Below are 19,357 nucleotides of genomic sequence, written 5' to 3'. Positions count from 1 at the left end.
AGAGGACGTTCACCTACCAACCCACCTAAAAAATTAAATATAAACCTCTGTGAGATCTAGAGGGTTGAAGCCGTCGCGTGCGAGACCGCTCCACACGTGACACTAATACGTAAAATCTTTTTATATAGTAAGGAAATACGTTAATGTTGATACGGATGGTAATAAACTGGAACTACCGGTCGTTTGAGTTCTCACTGCAGACCATTAAAAGAGAAATAATAAATAAAACCGATTACTTTTCACGAAACCACTCTGCTAATAAAACATCAGGATGTAACAAACATTATCTATACTCGAATTCGTGAGGAAATACCAAGTTTTATAGTCATATGTTTTAACGTTCTTACAGATTAACGTGTGAAATGACGTTCGAAATCGTGAGACATGCGGCGTGTGAAATACGTATGAGTTGCTTTGAGGAGATTGGAAATTCAATACCGACAAGTGAATTTTCTTGTGGAAGGATTTTCGACGAATATGTATAAACAATATCGAAAATAACACAAAGACGGAAGGCGTGACGATGCAAGGTCACAATGTGGAGTACAGAGAAGCCGAATGCTATGCAGCTCGGAAATGTGTTGACTTTAAGCACGTTCGACGACACGATCATGTATCAGGTGCGTGAACAGTCTCGTACCGATATTTCGATAAAGTTTTCATTGGTAGACTCGTACAAAAACAGAACTATTACCTGCACTCGCGACTAATGTTCCTCAGTTCTTTGCAATTCGTCAGGAAACACAAATCTGCGAAATGCTCTCGCCGAACAGGGTCCTACTCGTGATATCAATACTTGCTTCAAGTACCTCGTCAGGATCCGTAAGTTATCAATCACTTTCTTACTCTAACTGTAGAAGCGATAGCGTCAATATCTTATTATTGTTAAAACTTTGAACGATCTAACAAATCGATAGAGAAAAATAGCTGATTATTGTGATATATTGATGGATCGAGCGTGGGGATATGAATATCCAAGGATGTGATTAGTAAATAGTACCATATATGATACACTATCAGGGTAACTGCAAACATATAATACTGACCAATGCTCGAGCAAATGACTCGGCGCTACTGGAGACCCATTATTGTTGCATTCTAAAACACAATTCCAGGCGAATACATGTACGGAGGGGCAGTACATGAATGCAGAAACGAAACAATGCACTGAAATACCTGGAGAAGGGTACTATGTTTCGGAAACATCGGGAATTTGCGAAACCGGTAGTTTGTATCCGCATTCACAGAACCCAAAACAATATTACTTCTGCTCGTCGGATGTACTAATTTTGATGGAGTGTGAGGAGGAGAAATACTACAATTGGCTGATAGAAACTTGTACAACTGAAATTGTGAAAGAAGTGATTCCCACCATTCGAATTAAAAATGGAATTCGTGACGATATCGAATTGGATTCATGCAATACGACCGGTCGATTTCCTGTTGAAGAGGACTGCAAGGTATTCTACATGTGTAGTACAAACACAACACATTTTTTTCAGCAAATGATGCAATGTCCGTCCGGTACTACGTATAATGGACGTAGTCAAATTTGCTTGGTAAACAGACCGTGCGATGATGAGAATAGCGGGTGTGAGACTAATGACGAGAGTTCCACTACCGAGGAAGCGACAACTTTTTCTGAATCGACGACAAGCGGAGACACAACTACATCCGAAAGTTCATCAACATCAGAAAGTTCGACGACTGAGGGAGCAACTACGTCCGTCAAATGGACGACTCCAGAAGTGTCGACGACAGGCAGAAGCACGACTACGACGGAAAGTCCAACTACGACTGAAAGTTCGACTACGGAGAAAGGGACTACTTCCTCGGAAACGACAACTAGCAGGGGCACAACTACATCCGTAAGTTCATCAACATCAGAAAGTTCGACGACTCAGGAAGCAACTACAACTGTCGCATGGACGACTCCAGAAGTGTCGACGACAGGCAGAAGCACGACCACGACGGAAAGTCCAACGACGACTGAATGTTCAACGACGGAGGAAGAGACTACTCCTTCGGAAACGACAACCAGCGGAGACGCAACTCCATCCGGAAGTTCATCAACATCAGAAAGTTGGACAACTGAGGAAGCAACTACATCCGTCAAATGGACGACTCCAGAAGTGTCTTCGTCAGGCAAAAGCACGACTACGACGGAAAGCCCAACTACGGGGGAAAAGACTACTTCTTCCGAATCGACGACAAGCAGAGACACAACTACATCCGAAAGTTCATCAACATCAGAAAGTTGGACCACTGAGAAAGAAACAATATCCGTCAAATGGACGACGCCGGGAGCGTCGACGACAGGCGAAAGCACGACTACGACGCAAAGTCCGAATACGAGTGAAAGTTCAACTACGGAGGAAGAGACTACTTCCTCGAAAACGACAACCAGCAGAGACACAACTACATCCGGAAGTTCATCAACACCCGAAAGTTGGACGACTGAGGGAGCAACTACATCCGTCAAATGGACCACTCCAGAAGTGTCGACGACAGGCGAAAGCACGACCACGACGGAAAGTCCAACGACGACTGAATGTTCAACTACGGAGGAAGAGACTACTTCCTCGGAAACGACAACTAGCGGAGACACAACTACATCCGGAAGTTCATCAACATCAAAAAGTTGGACGACTAAGGGAGCAACTACATCCGTCGAATGGACAACACCGGGAGCGTCGACGACAGGCGAAAGCACGACTACGACGCAAAGTCAAACTACGACTGAAAGTTCAACTACGGAGGAAGAGATTACTCCTTCGGAAACGACAACCAGCGGAGACACAACTCCATCTGGAAGTTCATCAACATCAGAAAGTTGGATAACTGAGGAAGCAACTACATCCGTCAAATGGACGACTCCAGGAGTGTCTTCGTCAGGCAAAAGCACGACTACGACGGAAAGCCCAACTACGGAGGAAAAGACTACTTCTCCCGAATCGACGACAAGCACAGACACAACTACATCCGAAAGTTCATCAACATCAGAAAGTTGGACCACTGAGAAAGAAACAACATCCGTCGAATGGACGACGCCGGGAGTGTCGACGACAGGCGAAAGCACGACCACGACGGAAAGTCCAACGACGACTGAATGTTCAACTACGGAGGAAGAGACTACTTCCTCGGAAACGACAACTAGCGGAGACACAACTACATCCGGAAGTTCATCAACATCAGAAAGTTGGACGACTGAGGAAGCAACAACGTCCGTCAAATGGACGACTCCAGAAGTGTTGACGACAGGCGAAAGCACGACTACGACGCAAAGTCCGAAGACGACTGAAAGTTCAACTACGGAGAAAGAGACTACTTCCTCGGAAACGACAACCAGCGGAGACACAACTACATCCGGAAGTTCATTAACATCAGAAAGTTGGACAACTGAGGAAGCAACTACATCCGTCAAATGGAAGACTCCAGAAGTGTCTTCGTCAGGCAAAAGCACGACTACGACGGAAAGCCCAACTACGGAGGAAAAGACTACTTCTCCCGAATCGACGACAAGCACAGACACAACTACATCCGAAAGTTCATCAACATCAGAAAAATGGAACACTGAGAAAGAAACAACATCCGTCAAATGGACGACGCCGGGAGCGTCGACGACAGGCGAAAGCACGACTACGACGCAAAGTCCGAATACGAGTGAAAGTTTAACTACGGAGAAAGAGACTACTTCCTCGGAAACGACAACCAGCGGAGACACAACTACATCCGGAAGTTCATCAACATCTGAAAGTTGGACGACTAAGGGAGCAACTACATCCGTCAAATGGACCACTCCAGAAGTGTCGACGACAGGCGAAAGCACGACCACGACGGAAAGTCCAACGACGACTGAATGTTCAACTACGGAGGAAGAGACTACTTCCTCGGAAACGACAACTAGCGGAGACACAACTACATCCGGAAGTTCATCAACATCAGAAAGTTGGACGACTAAGGGAGCAACTACATCCGTCGAATGGACAACACCGGGAGCGTCGACGACAGGCGAAAGCACGACTACGACGCAAAGTCGAACTACGACTGAAAGTTCAACTACGGAGGAAGAGACTACTCCTTCGGAAACGACAACCAGCGGAGACACAACTCCATCTGGAAGTTCATCAACATCAGAAAGTTGGACAACTGAGGAAGCAACTACATCCGTTAAATGGACGACTCCAGAAGTGTCTTCGTCAGGCAAAAGCACGACTACGACGGAAAGCCCAACTACGGAGGAAAAGACTACTTCTCATGAATCGACGACAAGCACAGACACAACTACATCCGAAAGTTCATCAACATCAGAAAGTTGGACCACTGAGAAAGAAACAACATCCGTCAAATGGACGACGCCGGGAGCGTCGACGACAGGCAAAAGCACGACTACGACGCAAAGTCCGAATACGAGTGAAAGTTCAACTACGGAGAAAGAGACTACTCCTTCGGAAACAACAACCAGCGGAGACACAACTACATCCGGAAGTTCATCAACATCGGAAAGTTGGACGCCTGAGGAAGCAACAACGTCCGTCAAATGGACGACTCCAGAAGTGTTGACGACAGGCGAAAGCACGACTACGACGCAAAGTCCGAAGACGACTGAAAGTTCAACTACGGAGAAAGAGACTACTTCCTCGGAAACGACAACCAGCGGAGACACAACTACATCCGGAAGTTCATCAACATCTGAAAGTTGGACGACTAAGGGAGCAACTACATCCGTCAAATGGACGACTCCAGAAGTGTCTTCGTCAGGCAAAAGCACGACTACGACGGAAAGCCCAACTACGGAGGAAAAGACTACTTCTCCCGAATCGACGACAAGCACAGACACAACTACATCCGAAAGTTCATCAACATCAGAAAAATGGAACACTGAGAAAGAAACAACATCCGTTAAATGGACGACGCCGGGAGCGCCGACGACAGGCGAAAGCACGACTACGACGCAAAGTCCGAATACGACTGAAAGTTCAACTACGGAAAAAGAGACTACTTCCTCGGAAACGACAACCAGCGGAGACACAACTACATCCGGAAGTTCATCAACATCCGAAAGTTGGACGACTGAGGAAGCAACTACATCCGTCAAATGGACGACTCCAGAAGTGTCTTCGTCAGGCAAAAGCACGACTACGACGGAAAGCCCAACTACGGAGGAAAAGACTACTTCTCATGAATCGACGACAAGCACAGACACAACTACATCCGAAAGTTCATCAACATCAGAAAGTTGGACCACTGAGAAAGAAACAACATCCGTCAAATGGACGACGCCGGGAGCGTCGACGACAGGCGAAAGCACGACTACGACTCAAAGTCCGAATAGGAGTGAAAGTTCAACTACGGAGAAAGAGACTACTCCTTCGGAAACAACAACCAGCGGAGACACAACTACATCCGGAAGTTCATCAACATCGGAAAGTTGGACGCCTGAGGAAGCAACAACGTCCGTCAAATGGACGACTCCAGAAGTGTTGACGACAGGCGAAAGCACGACTACGACGCAAAGTCCGAAGACGACTGAAAGTTCAACTACGGAGAAAGAGACTACTTCCTCGGAAACGACAACCAGCGGAGACACAACTACATCCGGAAGTTCATCAACATCTGAAAGTTGGACGACTAAGGGAGCAACTACATCCGTCAAATGGACGACTCCAGAAGTGTCTTCGTCAGGCAAAAGCACGACTACGACGGAAAGCCCAACTACGGAGGAAAAGACTACTTCTCCCGAATCGACGACAAGCACAGACACAACTACATCCGAAAGTTCATCAACATCAGAAAAATGGAACACTGAGAAAGAAACAACATCCGTCAAATGGACGACGCCGGGAGCGTCGACGACAGGCGAAAGCTCGACTACGACGCAAAGTCCGAATACGAGTAAAAGTTCAACTACGGAGAAAGAGACTACTTCCTCGAAAACGACAACCAGCGGAGACACAACTACATCCGGAAGTTCATCAACATCCGAAAGTTGGACGACTGAGGAAGCAACTACATCCGTGAAATGGACGACTCCAGAAGTGTCTTCGTCAGGCAAAAGCACGACTACGACGGAAAGCCCAACTACGGAGGAAAAGACTACTTCTCATGAATCGACGACAAGCACAGACACAACTACATCCGAAAGTTCATCAACATCAGAAAGTTGGACCACTGAGAAAGAAGCAACATCCGTCAAATGGACGACGCCGGGAGCGTCGACGACAGGCGAAAGCACGACTACGACTCAAAGTCCGAATACGAGTGAAAGTTCAACTACGGAGAAAGAGACTACTCCTTCGGAAACGACAACCAGTGGAGACACAACTACATCCGGAAGTTCATCAACATCAGAAAGTTGGACAACTGAGGAAGCAACTACATCCGTCAAATGGACGACTCCAGAAGTGTCTTCGTCAGGCAAAAGCACGACTACGACGGAAAGCCCAACTACGGAGGAAAAGACTACTTCTCCCGAATCGACGACAAGCACAGACACAACTACATTCGAAAGTTCATCAACATCCGAAAGTTGGACGACTGAGGGAGCAACTACATCCGTCAAATGGACCACTCCAGAAGTGTCGACGACAGGCGAAAGCACGACCACGACGCAAAGTCCGAAGACGACTGAAAGTTCAACTACGGAGAAAGAGACTACTTCCTCGGAAACGACAACCAGCGGAGACACAACTACATCCGGAAGTTCATCAACATCTGAAAGTTGGACGACTAAGGGAGCAACTACATCCGTCAAATGGACGACTCCAGACGTGTCTTCGTCAGGCAAAAGCACGACTACGACGGAAAGCCCAACTACGGAGGAAAAGACTACTTCTCCCGAATCGACGACAAGCACAGACACAACTACATCCGAAAGTTCATCAACATCAGAAAGTTGGACCACTGAGAAAGAAGCAACATCCGTCAAATGGACGACGCCGGGAGCGTCGACGACAGGCGAAAGCACGACTACGACGCAAAGTCCGAATACGAGTGAAAGTTCAACAACGGAGAAAGAGACTACTTCCTCGAAAACGACAACCAGCGGAGACACAACTACATCCGGAAGTTCATCAACATCTGAAAGTTGGACAACTGAGGGAGCAACTACATCCGTCAAATGGACGACTCCGGAAGTGGCGATGTCAGGCAAAAGCACGACTACGACGGAAAGCCCAACTACGGAGGAAAAGACTACTTCTTCGGAATCGACGACAAGCAGAGACACAACTATATCCGAAAGTTCATCAACATCAGAAAGTTGGACCACTGAGAACGAAACAACATCCGTCAAATGGACGACGCCGGGAGCGTCGACGACAGGCGAAAGCACGACTACGACGCAAAGTCCGAAGACGACTGAAAGTTCAACTACGGAGAAAGAGACTACTTCCTCGGAAACGACAACCAGCGGAGACACAACTACATCCGGAAGTTCATCAACATCAGAAAGTTGGACAACTGAGGGAGCAACTACATCCGTCAAATGGACGACTCCGGAAGTGGCGATGTCAGGCAAAAGCACGACTACGACGGAAAGCCCAACTACGGAGGAAAAGACTACTTCTTCGGAATCGACGACAAGCAGAGACACAACTATATCCGAAAGTTCATCAACATCAGAAAGTTGGACCACTGAGAAAGAAACAACATCCGTCAAATGGACGACGCCGGGAGCGTCGACGACAGGCGAAAGCACGACTACGACGCAAAGTCCGAAGACGACTGAAAGTTCAACTACGGAGAAAGAGACTACTTCCTCGGAAACGACAACCAGCGGAGACACAACTACATCCGGAAGTTCATCAACATCTGAAAGTTGGACGACTAAGGGAGCAACTACATCCGTCAAATGGACGACTCCAGAAGTGTCTTCGTCAGGCAAAAGCACGACTACGACGGAAAGCCCAACTACGGAGGAAAAGACTACTTCTCCCGAATCGACGACAAGCACAGACACAACTACATCCGAAAGTTCATCAACATCAGAAATATGGAACACTGAGAAAGAAACAACATCCGTTAAATGGACGACGCCGGGAGCGCCGACGACAGGCGAAAGCACGACTACGACGCAAAGTCCGAATACGACTGAAAGTTCAACTACGGAAAAAGAGACTACTTCCTCGGAAACGACAACCAGCGGAGACACAACTACATCTGGAAGTTCATCAACATCAGAAAGTTGGACGACTAAGGGAGCAACTACATCCGTCGAATGGACGACACCGGGAGCGTCGACGACAGGCGAAAGCACGACTACGACGCAAAGTCGAACTACGACTGAAAGTTCAACTACGGAGAAAGAGACTACTCCTTCGGAAACGACAACCAGCGGAGACACAACTACATCCGGAAGTTCATCAACATCAGAAAGTTGGACAACTGAGGGAGCAACTACATCCGTCAAATGGACGACTCCGGAAGTGGCGATGTCAGGCAAAAGCACGACTACGACGGAAAGCCCAACTACGGAGGAAAAGACTACTTCTTCGGAATCGACGACAAGCAGAGACACAACTATATCCGAAAGTTCATCAACATCAGAAAGTTGGACCACTGAGAAAGAAACAACATTCGTCAAATGGACGACGCCGGGAGCGTCGACGACAGGCGAAAGCACGACTACGACGCAAAGTCCGAATACGACTGAAAGTTCAACTACGGAGAAAGAGACTACTTCCTCGGAAACGACAACCAGCGGAGACACAACTACATCCGGAAGTTCATCAACATCTGAAAGTTGGACGACTAAGGGAGCAACTACATCCGTCAAATGGACGACTCCAGAAGTGTCTTCGTCAGGCAAAAGCACGACTACGACGGAAAGCCTAACTACGGAGGAAAAGACTACTTCTCCCGAATCGACGACAAGCACAGACACAACTACATCCGAAAGTTCATCAACATCAGAAAAATGGAACACTGAGAAAGAAACAACATCCGTCAAATGGACGACTCCAGAAGTGTCTTCGTCAGGCAAAAGCACGACTACGACGGAAAGCCCAACTACGGAGGAAAAGACTACTTCTCCCGAATCGACGACAAGCAGAGACACAACTATATCCGAAAGTTCATCAACATCAGAAAGTTGGACCACTGAGAAAGAAACAACATCCGTCAAATGGACGACGCCGGGAGCGTCGACGACAGGCGAAAGCACGACTACGACGCAAAGTCCGAATACGAGTGAAAGTTCAACAACGGAGAAAGAGACTACTTCCTCGAAAACGACAACCAGCGGAGACACAACTAAATCCGGAAGTTCATCAACATCCGAAAGTTGGACGACCGAGGGAGCAACTACATCCGTCAAATGGACCACTCCAGAAGTGTCGACGACAGGCGAAAGCACGACTACGACGCAAAGTCCAACCACGACTGAAAGTTTAACTACGGAGAAAGAGACTACTTCCTCGGAAACGACAACTAGTGGAGACACAACCACATCCGGAAGTTCATCAACATCAGAAAGTTGGACCACCGAGAAAGCAACAACATCCGTCAAATGGACGACGCTGGGAGCGTCGACGACAGGCGAAAGCACGACTACGACTGGAAGTTCATCTACGACGGAGAGTTCAACCACTGTGGGACGGTCGAGCACAGCAAGTACGATGACCACCGACAGCCGAACCACTATGGAGGAGATGACTTCCACGGGTTCAACAGAAACAACCACTGATAGTTCCACTACCATTTGTGTAGATGTTATATTATCCCCAATTACGACAACGGCCACAGTGCCAGTAACAGGTATGCAATTTACATAGTAACACAGTCTTTTGTTCAGTCGTTTAGATATTACCTCGAGCTGTATTTCTCAAGATCACTTGCAACTAAATTTACAACGTTTTGTTGCCAGAACTGAATCAAATTGCTTCTTTTTTCTTTACAGTTGAGTGTTCTTCCGTGGGATTTACGAGAGTTGAAAACAGCTGCACGGAATACATACAATGCACCAGTGAAATGTTAAACACTAATACTTCAACTTTGCCTTATAAATGCCCCACTTGTCTTCGGTTCAACGAACAACTTGGCGTTTGTGATTACGTATCAAACGTACCAGAATGTTCGAATGGTGCAAGTTCTTCAGAAAAATGCACTGGACCAGGAACATTCAGGAATACTCAAGATCTTCAGAAATATTACACATGTGAAAATATCAATGATGAAATTCTAATGACATCACATACCTGTTCAGGAGAATTAATCTTCAACCCAGATACCCTATCATGCGATGATCCAGCGAGTGTTACAACTATAGTGCAAGCTGACGAGTGTTATACAATTGGTTTCTTTGCTAATTCGGTACACTGTGGAGAGTTTTTTATGTGCACCATGGAAACCGATGAATTGGTTCAAATAAACTCCACCTGTCCACCTGGACTAATCTACAATGAATATGGAGGATATTGTACAGATGCCACCGAATTACCAGGATGTGAGTATCTGCATATATTATGAGTTTAATTTGACCATAACTGATTGTTATCAATCCGTGAAACGATTTTTATAGCGTTCCTTCGAAAATTGTTCATTTTCACAAAAGCCCCGGAGCCTACTAAACAATTATTTCAATGCGATATAATGTAATAGCTATTTCACGACCAGTTTTCATAGCCAAAAGTCTGCGGTTTCATACTTTGTATGAAAACAAAATTTACATGAATCGTGCATCTCATTTTAAAACAGTTAAACAAAATCACACGTGCATTGCTTGCTACTTTGCATTTCATTTACAGAAGATATTTCTGTGCTTTGCTATTAGGTTTTCTAATGATAGAAAATTTACAGTTTCAGCTGTCAGCGATCGGGACACAACAAGATAATTTCAACTGTTCATTGTACGGTTATATTCCAAGCACCAGAAACAGTCAACCTTTCATTTGATAATTAATGGATATTCATTATTAGTGCATTGGAATACTTCAATGGTAAAGAAATTGGTGAAATTACGCATTTCTTGATAGTTTAAATTGATGAAGAATTACACGAAAATTTTCGACCCGATTAGCAATATTTTATTGAAATTTACAGAAGAATAAATAAAAATGACTACTATATCCGTATATAACTTTCCTTCTACAATATAATTGGAATTGAAAATTCACCTTGATTTATGCGTCACATCATCCTCTTGAACGAAGATCTCTGACGCATGAGTTACATATTTCAGCACCGTAATCAGCCATGTTGGCGGTTTTCAGTCTCGTCCTTCTTCTGTTTCTCTTGCTGATTCACTAAGTTGTAATAAACTCCATTTTTCATCGTGAGCTCGTCGTGGTTACCGATCTATTGAAATAAAATTGAAAAAGAATCAACAACTATTAATTTGTAAGTAAGTGAAAAATCAGATTACTACGAGTCACTGTTATACTCATCTCTGCATATAATATTTGAAAGAAGTTACTCTTGTGTTGTATAATTACCTCAACAATCACACCGTTTTGCAGGACAACAATAATATCTGCATTTTTTATCGTGCTCAATCTATGAGCAATGATGAGAACCGTTCTACCTTTAGCTGCGGAGTCTAAAGCCCTTTGGACGACCCTCTCGCTTTCGTAATCCAACGCACTGTAATAGAATATTTCAAGGGAACGTAAGTCAATAGTCTCATATACACAGTAGCCATAGTGCATTGGAAATAATGGAGTCTGGAAAAAATAACATGAAGGATTACCCTACCTTGTGGCCTCATCCAGAATTAGAATTGAAGGTTTTTTAAGCAGCGCTCTGGCGATGGCTACTCGTTGCTTTTGGCCACCCGAAAGTTGCGTGCCTCTTTCGCCGACAAGAGTGTTATATTCTTGAGGAAAGTTGCGAATGAATTCATCCGCATTTGCTTCTTTCGCTGCTTCTATTACCTGTAATAATAAGAGTTTGAAACACAAGTAAACTTTGACAAAAATATATAATTGAAAATATACTTCGGAATCTGTCGCTCCATGCATTCCATATCTGATATTCTCCATTATCGTTGTTGCGAACAGTACAGGTTCTTGATTTATGTAACCTAACACTCCGCCTCTTAGATAACTTGAATTCAACGTTCTGATATCTGTGCCATCAATTTTGATTGAGCCTTCGTCGACGTCGTACAACCTGAAAAAAAATGTTATTTACTCTCTCTGAAAACTGCCTACTTACGTCAAGAGACTTAACGTTTTCTAACCTTTCAAGCAGTGCGGCTACTGTCGTTTTGCCATTCCCACTAGCACCAACGATGGCAACGGTTTTACCAGCAGGAATATTGAGATTGAAATTTTTCAGGATAGGTTTGTTCGGTCGAGTCGGATACTCGAAAGTAACATTTTCAAATTCAATATTACCCCTGAAACATCTGTCAGTGATTACGTTGCCTCCAATCATCAGCGGAGATGGTGGGAGGTCAAGAAACTGTAATAAAACAAAGAGAAAACAAAATTTGTTGAATTATCGCCATTAAAAATTGTGAAACCTGTTAAAAATTTACCTCAAAAACTCTGCCGCCTGCACTGATCCCTCTCACATAGCTGCCGAACAGAAGAGACAGTTGAGTTAAAGATCTCTGAATAGTTTGGGTCGCCATTAAAAACGCCATTAGATCCCCGGGAGTCAGCTGACCGATAGACATGAGATGTCCACCCAGGTAAAGTGTTCCCAAAACTATTCCATTGAGAAACAAATTAGTCCCACCCTGAAAAAGGCCGATACCAAAGCCCAGGCGCTGATGCATCACTGCTGCTAGTTCAACTTCATTGGAAAACAACTCGATTTCCCTTTCCTCCGCAGCAAACGCTCTCACCTAGAGACAACAAATGGTAAGCATCAATAGTCTCATGATTTTCAATACCATTCGCCGACGATGTTATGAATTTAACAAAAACACTTGCGGTTCTGATGTTGCTGATGGCTTCCTCGGAAACGGTCGTTGATTTAGCTGTCTGATTCTGAGCTTCGCTTGACATTTTTCTCAAACTTGAACCAAGGATAGCACCTACTAATATTACGGTGGGAACGCACATCACCATGACACCGGTCAATTGCGGAGATATCATTATGATAGAGATAACACATCCGACGATCTGCGTAATGCTTCTGAGACCTTGGGAAAAGCACATTTTAAACGCGCTCTTGAAATCTTGTATATCACTTGTCAATCGATTTACTATTTCTCCTGTTCTGTTTCTATCAAAGAACGCCATGTCCTGCATTATCACTGACTTGAACAGATCTTGACGAAGGCTCATCGCTATCTTTTCGCCAATTCCCGAAAGAGTGTAAATGTAGACGAAGGTGAAGAGCGCCTATGAAATAAATTCAATGTTAAATTTGATGGTGACTTATGTAATCGTAAAAATTATTACTTAATTTTTGATAGAATATAGGTAGAAAATTTTACTATCACAACTCACTAGATATATTTATCATGACAGTATTCAATTGGAGGATATTCGGGAATCAGATAAGATGAAATAGCAGTGTTACAACCAACACTTTTCAATACGAAGAAGTGCTTATTCGATTAATAGGTCAAAATGATAAAATTATAGTATAATTTCAATTGTTAACATTGCATGAGATCCAAACCATGTGAGTATATACATAATATATTCTTTTTACAATAAACGAGATTTCCTCTACTCTACCGATATATTTTCAGAATAATCACATACTTGGCTTACGTACATGCGTGCCAAACGAAAGGTCGGCTGTGTCAATTTCTCAAACATGACAAACGCCGCACTTCTGCCTTCAGTGTTCTCGGAAAAGCCAGTTTTGTCAGATAGTTTAGCCACAACGTTTATAACTTCACTCATACATTGTGGAATCCAAATATTCAACACGGCAACGGCGAGAGCACTCTAAAGGTGTTAAGTAAAATATTTAATATTCTTTGCTGACACAGCAAAACCAGTCTTTTCAACAATTGAACTTTCGTAGATTCTTGACGCTAAATGTAAATCGAGCCGCATGAAATTGTTAGGAAGTTATCTTTACTAAATTTAAATTGAGTTTTCTAAAGATCGATAGTTTCTGCGATATAAGGTTTCAAAAATATAATTCGATAAAGATATTCTTATATTGGACGATTGAAAACTTACAGCCAATGCCAACAAGAAGTGCCAAACATGCGGATACAAGTACTGAAAGAATCTAGCCCATGGAAAAGTTGGCTCTTTTTTGGTAACTTTTATCACGCCAGCGGTTCTGTCGGCTTCACATAACACTCTGCTTCGTGCCCATTGCATCACACACGCAGTTGCTATACCAATTCCACCGATTCCAAACGCGGCAGCGTTGTAAGACGGACGTTCGCTTCTGGTTTTAGGCCTGAATTCTCTGCGAAGATGCGTAATGAAATCTCTCTTTACCTTGCTTAACGATTCTATCTTTGTGTCCAGGCAATATCGTAAGCACAGATTCCTGGAAGAATTGATACTGAGTTTCAATTTGTATACTTGTGTTCAATAATAAATGTTTACAGTTTAAATACCAACGCTCAATATCTGTACTAGCGATTAGTCTGTGAAAAGTTACAGTTATTGATAAATCGAAGCACCGATTATTTTTGTGAAAATTGAATAAACGATTTCAGAATCTGCTTACTCATAGATACATTGTCGTCATTTTGGTTTATCATTCTGCCTTGTGAAACTTGGTAGCCCAAGATTTGTTAGACACGATTACGTGATTCTGATAAATACGCATGGGCAATGAATCGGCGTTTTTCAGCTATCTGCTACAGACTGTTCAAACTGTTCACCAGTTCGAAGAAATACGCAAACGAAATCAGAGAATTGTTGTTTACAGAGAAGCTGCAGGCAGGCTTGACACGTGTTAACCTCAAAATCTACGTACCATCAAATAAGAAAGAAAATAAATACCTTGTGAATCCAGCGTGCTGATAGGCGATGCGTAGAATAGACATTTTTCACTACCTAAATTTTCTAATTCATTACTTGCTTAAAAATTACCGTTCAATTCGAATAAATTTACAGTCTATTTAAACATTCGATCAACACAACTTCGACTTCATTCTAACAGTTAACCCTACGTTATTTTACTGTACGTAAGCTTAGCCGATCCATCATCGATTGCCAAAATGGCAACGACCTCGTAACGGATTCTAACGTTATTATAAAATTGGAACGTAACGGTGAAACTTCGCAAGGACGTTCCGCTTTTACTCATTCATTGACTATGCCGGGTGGCCGGCACCTGCTGATTGAAGGCATTCGAAACATTTGAAGAACTCCAAGCGGCCGCCATTTTGAAACACCTGCCATGTATCGACTACAGGCTCCATCTGGCGCCGCTTCTGCGAACTATTTCGTAAATTCATTCGATCTATTCATTGAATCTCATTCATTGAAATAACGCGATCGAAATGATAAATACTACATCGCTTACGATGTTGAGATGTCGGACTGTACACATTTTTTCCTAAATTTATCATTTACCGCGTGATTGTATTGTGAACAGTGTTTGAATCCAAAAATTAATCAATATACGAGTAATTGTTTATGAATACCTGCATGATGCGATGTGGAAGATAAATCTATATTCAATTTGTTGCATCGAAAGGAAAACGTGATCCGTATTTGTAATTTTTGTTTTGAAAATTAAATCTAAAAACTTCGTTGTGACTGAGCCTCGCAGTATATAAAACTAAGGAGATTCATTTTATTCCGTCAAAGTCATTACCGCAGTAATTTGAATCAGAACAGGAACATGACGAGTCGTTTAGGTTTCCATTTACTTAGGAGGGAAATGAATCGTGCCAAAATACATCGAGATAAATTTCTCGTTACGGCGAACAGTGCGTAACTATTTTAATTTTTTACCATTAGCGGAAAATATAGTTCTGGCTGCAAATTGAAATAGGCTTTGGCTGTAAAAGAAAAATCTTGAATGTTTTATCCTTAATTTAATTATGATCCTTCACGGGAAAAAAAAATTTTGGAGACTAGCACACTTTTTTCTGTTAACTGTTACTGAAATTTTTCTAACTACAGCTTTTCTCCGTGGTAAATTGGACTCCTGATCTTGTAACTCCGAATATTATTGTGGTAACTGTAATAAAAAACGGAGAGGATAGTAAATCCAAGGATAATTTTTTGTTTCCGCTTTTTTACTATGTTTTCTTGTAATTATTACGATGATTTGATATTTGTTCGAAGATGAAGAAATAGATTTAATGTTCTTGTAACCAGAAATCCTCGTATTTACAAATGTATAATCACACGCAATAAAATTGCTTTTTACAAAATTTTCTTGTAATTCCAACGACATTTAAACAGTTCGGTTCTCGAAACGATTGTATTTATTTCACTAGAATTTCTGGTGTAAAATAAATTGAATTCTCAGTGAATCCTGAATCCTAACTCCGAAATTATCGATATGTAATTTTGTTCCAAATCTGTAAATTCAGTAAACACATGATCTTCCTGAAAATCGAAGTTTTATGATTCAACTCTGCACCAAAATTGAGAAATTACAAACTTATACCCATGATTTTCGTCGGTGAAAAATTGGACTTTGCAACTCACGAGTTTTCGAATCACCGTGATGAGATCAATGGATCAAACGAAACGGAGAATAGGAAAGAGGAAGATCCATAGATCGCGGTGATCACGAAGAGTAAGGGGTAAAAAGCGAAAACGAGAGAATGTTTTACCGCAAGGACCAAAGTAGCGAGTAGACTTTTCACACAAGCAAAAGAGCACGTCGTCGTCTCTGAGGGAGGCGTGTCGGCGTCCGGGTATAGCCAAGGGTGGATTTAATAGCCGCGAAGCTAATTGCTCGGCAAATACATAAATACGCGTTATTAACTTTGAGTTCAAAGACCCGCGGCGATTAGGTTCTTTAGACTTTGCCATCCGCGGCTGAAGTCTGGAGGACTTAATTCCAGGCCCTTTTACATCCAGCATCCAGGGCGCAGATTCAACCACACAAACACACCCTATTATTACATGCCCATCCACGGGTTGGACCGCCGCCACATCTGGTATATGTTTAATGTTGCCTCCCGAGAGTCGCCGCGTTGTACTAGCAATTAGTCAGGCTTTTAGTCACATCCGATTACGCGCGATGTCTCTTAACTTTTTTCGCGGTTAGACGCAGGAGGCAGAAATGGAATCGCGTTGCGTAACGCAAGTTTCGCGCTCGCGCGTTTACAACGAGCCTTTGCGACAAAAGAAATCGAAGTGCAAAATTGGAAACGAAGAAGCAGTGTAATTCACACTTAGCCGTCTGTATTAAAACCCTGCCATTCCTCTAATCGTACGCGTTTTACGCAGGTAAAACGCATGCGGAACAAGAAGAGAACATTCCTCGTCAACCTGGTTCGGTGAAATCAATCGAACGAAAAATCAACGTTTACGGTGAAAACACAGCATCAATTATCGGCTTCGTTGCTCGAACGGAACTGGATGGCTTTGTATCCTGTTATCATCGCGGTTCATAGAGCCTGAAATCGTGACGGAACTCGGCCGTGTATCCGTAATTTACCCGGCTGCTATCATCCGTATAACCCTCGGCCACTCACAGCCCCACTTTGCGCTCCTCGTCCTGATCCTCGAAGCTCCGGTCCTGCGCCGTGACGCACATGAACACGATTTACACGCGTGAACATACACACACCCGTCTCTCCTTACACGTTCGGCAAAGTGGTGCATCGGCGTAATCTCGCCGAAATCAGAATCCCTTTGAAATTCACGTACCTAAAGGGTGCAAATGGCGGAATTGGCAAAATTCGCCACTCGTATTCGTTGCTTTTTTCTTTTACATCTAATCAAGAATACCGAAAACCGCGAGAGTTTCAATTACAAGACAATGCACCGATAAACCGAAAACACGTGGAATAATTCAATCGAAAATCCGACAATCGGTAGTATAAAAATCAAGCAATAAAATCTCGAACCGCAAAACCGAGACGCGAAACTTGACACGATAAGGAAATATCGCGTCCTGTTTTGCGTGGAAAAAAAAATTCCACCCGATCGTTTATTCCAGAGTGAGAATAACGGCGCCAATGGAGGGTTGGTTGATTTGAATGAACAATGCTCACGGTGATCGAGCTCGCTGATTGAATCAATCACATAAAAGTCCGTCAGGCACGCACTTGAGTTGCAGGAGAATGGTACATGGCAGGATTTGAATTCCTTGCCGGTTGTTCTCCTGCGGGATACTAGATCAGATCCGCACAGTCTGATCGGGCCTTCGAAAATTTCCCCGCGAGTTCAAGATGGCTTCCTGCCCATATAGATCGCGTGTATTGCAAACCGAGCAATTTGTCTCCTTCTCTCGCTTGCCGCACTTCGATCCGCTGAGTGGTTTAAATGAATAGCGCTGATGCTTCGAGCATCTGAGGCTTACACACACATATATATATATCCATATATATATATATATATAGATATAATATTCATTCATCGTGGTTGGCGGATAATTCGCGATCGATTTTCTTGTCTCGATCTCGTCCATCTGTGCGAATTTCCTAACTGCGCAATTGCTAAATTTCTCATCTCGCACCGAGAGGAATTTACAGTTACGGTTAACGCTCAGTCCTTGATTATTTTCATTTGTTACCACAATGGAAAAATACAGTTCTAGGTAGAAAATGAAAATTAGTTTTCTAGCTGTTACCGGAAAGTCTGGTTTTTCTCATTTCGATCACTGTTGCTATATTTTTTTGCAACCGTTGCGAAAATTTAATGCTTGTGCAACGACGAATTAACGTTGAAGCCTTGTTCAACTAAAGAAGTAGAGCAAACCGAACAAATTGATTTTGCGTTGCAATTGCGAAAAAAGGACCGACGATAGCGCAAAATTGTTACGCGTACCTCGTTTTTCGTAATTCCAACGATATTCAAACAGTTTTCTCAACGATACCTGTTTTACTCAATTTTTCTACTTACTGTAAGAAATGAAATTTTTCTCAGTGCGTGTTTCAACGAACTCAGGAATCAGGGGTCGTCTTTAACTTTTGGCAGCGTGAACCGATTCGGGTATCGAACGTTACACACTCTCTGCAGCAGTGCAGGGCTTTCCGAATGCTGATACAGACGACGCGATGAATGCAGACCGAAATTGAATTTCCCTCACACCGAGGCGTCGACGTCGTTCGACGACCAGCGACGTCGTAATCATCGACGTCTGTCCTCCTCGCAGGGGAATATTTTAGCCTCTCGTGCACATTTGCAACAGCAAAATACCTGCGTGTATTGTATGGAAAGTTGCTTTCGTACAGCGAGAGCTTATTGCGGTTGCAAGCTCGGTGAAAATTTACTATACACACCTGCATTTCACGCCTACACGTATATATATATATATATATATATATACATATGTATTCGTTACGGCGATT

At 43.3% G+C, this 19,357-nt stretch overlaps 2 protein-coding genes across 4 annotated transcripts; one reads left to right on the top strand and one right to left on the bottom strand.

Annotated features, from left to right (window-relative positions):
* Window positions 1-349: 349 nt before the first annotated feature.
* LOC124220742 (mucin-22) lies at window positions 350-11,064 on the top strand. Its single transcript, XM_069136007.1, has 4 exons — window positions 350-822; window positions 1,116-9,756; window positions 9,899-10,444; window positions 10,798-11,064. Exons 1-4 carry the CDS (start codon window positions 757-759, stop codon window positions 10,830-10,832), a joined length of 9,288 nt encoding a protein of 3,095 aa, XP_068992108.1. The 5' UTR covers window positions 350-756; the 3' UTR covers window positions 10,833-11,064.
* LOC124220743 (mitochondrial potassium channel ATP-binding subunit) lies at window positions 11,025-15,215 on the bottom strand. Of its 3 annotated transcripts, none has more exons than XM_046630113.2 (10): window positions 14,874-15,215; window positions 14,091-14,412; window positions 13,662-13,850; window positions 12,879-13,292; window positions 12,479-12,790; window positions 12,179-12,402; window positions 11,934-12,108; window positions 11,692-11,870; window positions 11,433-11,580; window positions 11,025-11,295 (listed from the first exon to the last, which is right to left on the bottom strand). In XM_046630113.2, the coding sequence occupies exons 1-10, from the start codon at window positions 14,915-14,917 to the stop codon at window positions 11,188-11,190; spliced, it is 2,115 nt and encodes a 704-aa protein (XP_046486069.1). In that variant the 5' UTR covers window positions 14,918-15,215; the 3' UTR covers window positions 11,025-11,187. The 3 variants fall into 3 exon arrangements, with proteins under 3 accessions (XP_046486069.1, XP_046486070.1, XP_046486072.1); XM_046630116.2 differs by lacking the exon at window positions 14,874-15,215 and adding an exon at window positions 14,596-14,687 and having other exon boundaries at window positions 11,027-11,295; XM_046630114.2 differs by lacking the exon at window positions 13,662-13,850 and having other exon boundaries at window positions 11,026-11,295.
* Window positions 15,216-19,357: the final 4,142 nt, after the last annotated feature.

This window comes from Neodiprion pinetum, chromosome 5, assembly GCF_021155775.2.
Source record: "Neodiprion pinetum isolate iyNeoPine1 chromosome 5, iyNeoPine1.2, whole genome shotgun sequence".
Lineage (NCBI taxonomy): Eukaryota > Metazoa > Arthropoda > Insecta > Hymenoptera > Diprionidae > Neodiprion > Neodiprion pinetum.
Note: the sequence above shows the minus strand (reverse complement) of the source record. Positions and strands in the feature narration are given on the sequence as shown.

What these genes read in the sequence shown, in the direction of transcription:
- LOC124220742 (XM_069136007.1), top strand. Translation starts at nt 757, where the DNA reads ATGCTCTCGCCGAACAGGGTCCTACTCGTGATATCAATACTTGCTTCA. An exon ending in GGCCACAGTGCCAGTAACAG is followed by an intron (nt 9,757 to 9,898) that starts GTATGCAATTTA and finishes TTTTCTTTACAG; the next exon opens with TTGAGTGTTCTTCCGTGGGA. An exon ending in TGCCACCGAATTACCAGGAT is followed by an intron (nt 10,445 to 10,797) that starts GTGAGTATCTGC and finishes GAAAATTTACAG; the next exon opens with TTTCAGCTGTCAGCGATCGG.
- LOC124220743 (XM_046630113.2), bottom strand. Translation starts at nt 14,917, where the DNA reads ATGTCTATTCTACGCATCGCCTATCAGCACGCTGGATTCACAAG. An exon ending in ATGGAGCGACAGATTCCGAA is followed by an intron (nt 11,871 to 11,933) that starts GTATATTTTCAA and finishes TTATTATTACAG; the next exon opens with GTAATAGAAGCAGCGAAAGA. An exon ending in ATTCTGGATGAGGCCACAAG is followed by an intron (nt 11,581 to 11,691) that starts GTAGGGTAATCC and finishes ATTCTATTACAG; the next exon opens with TGCGTTGGATTACGAAAGCG.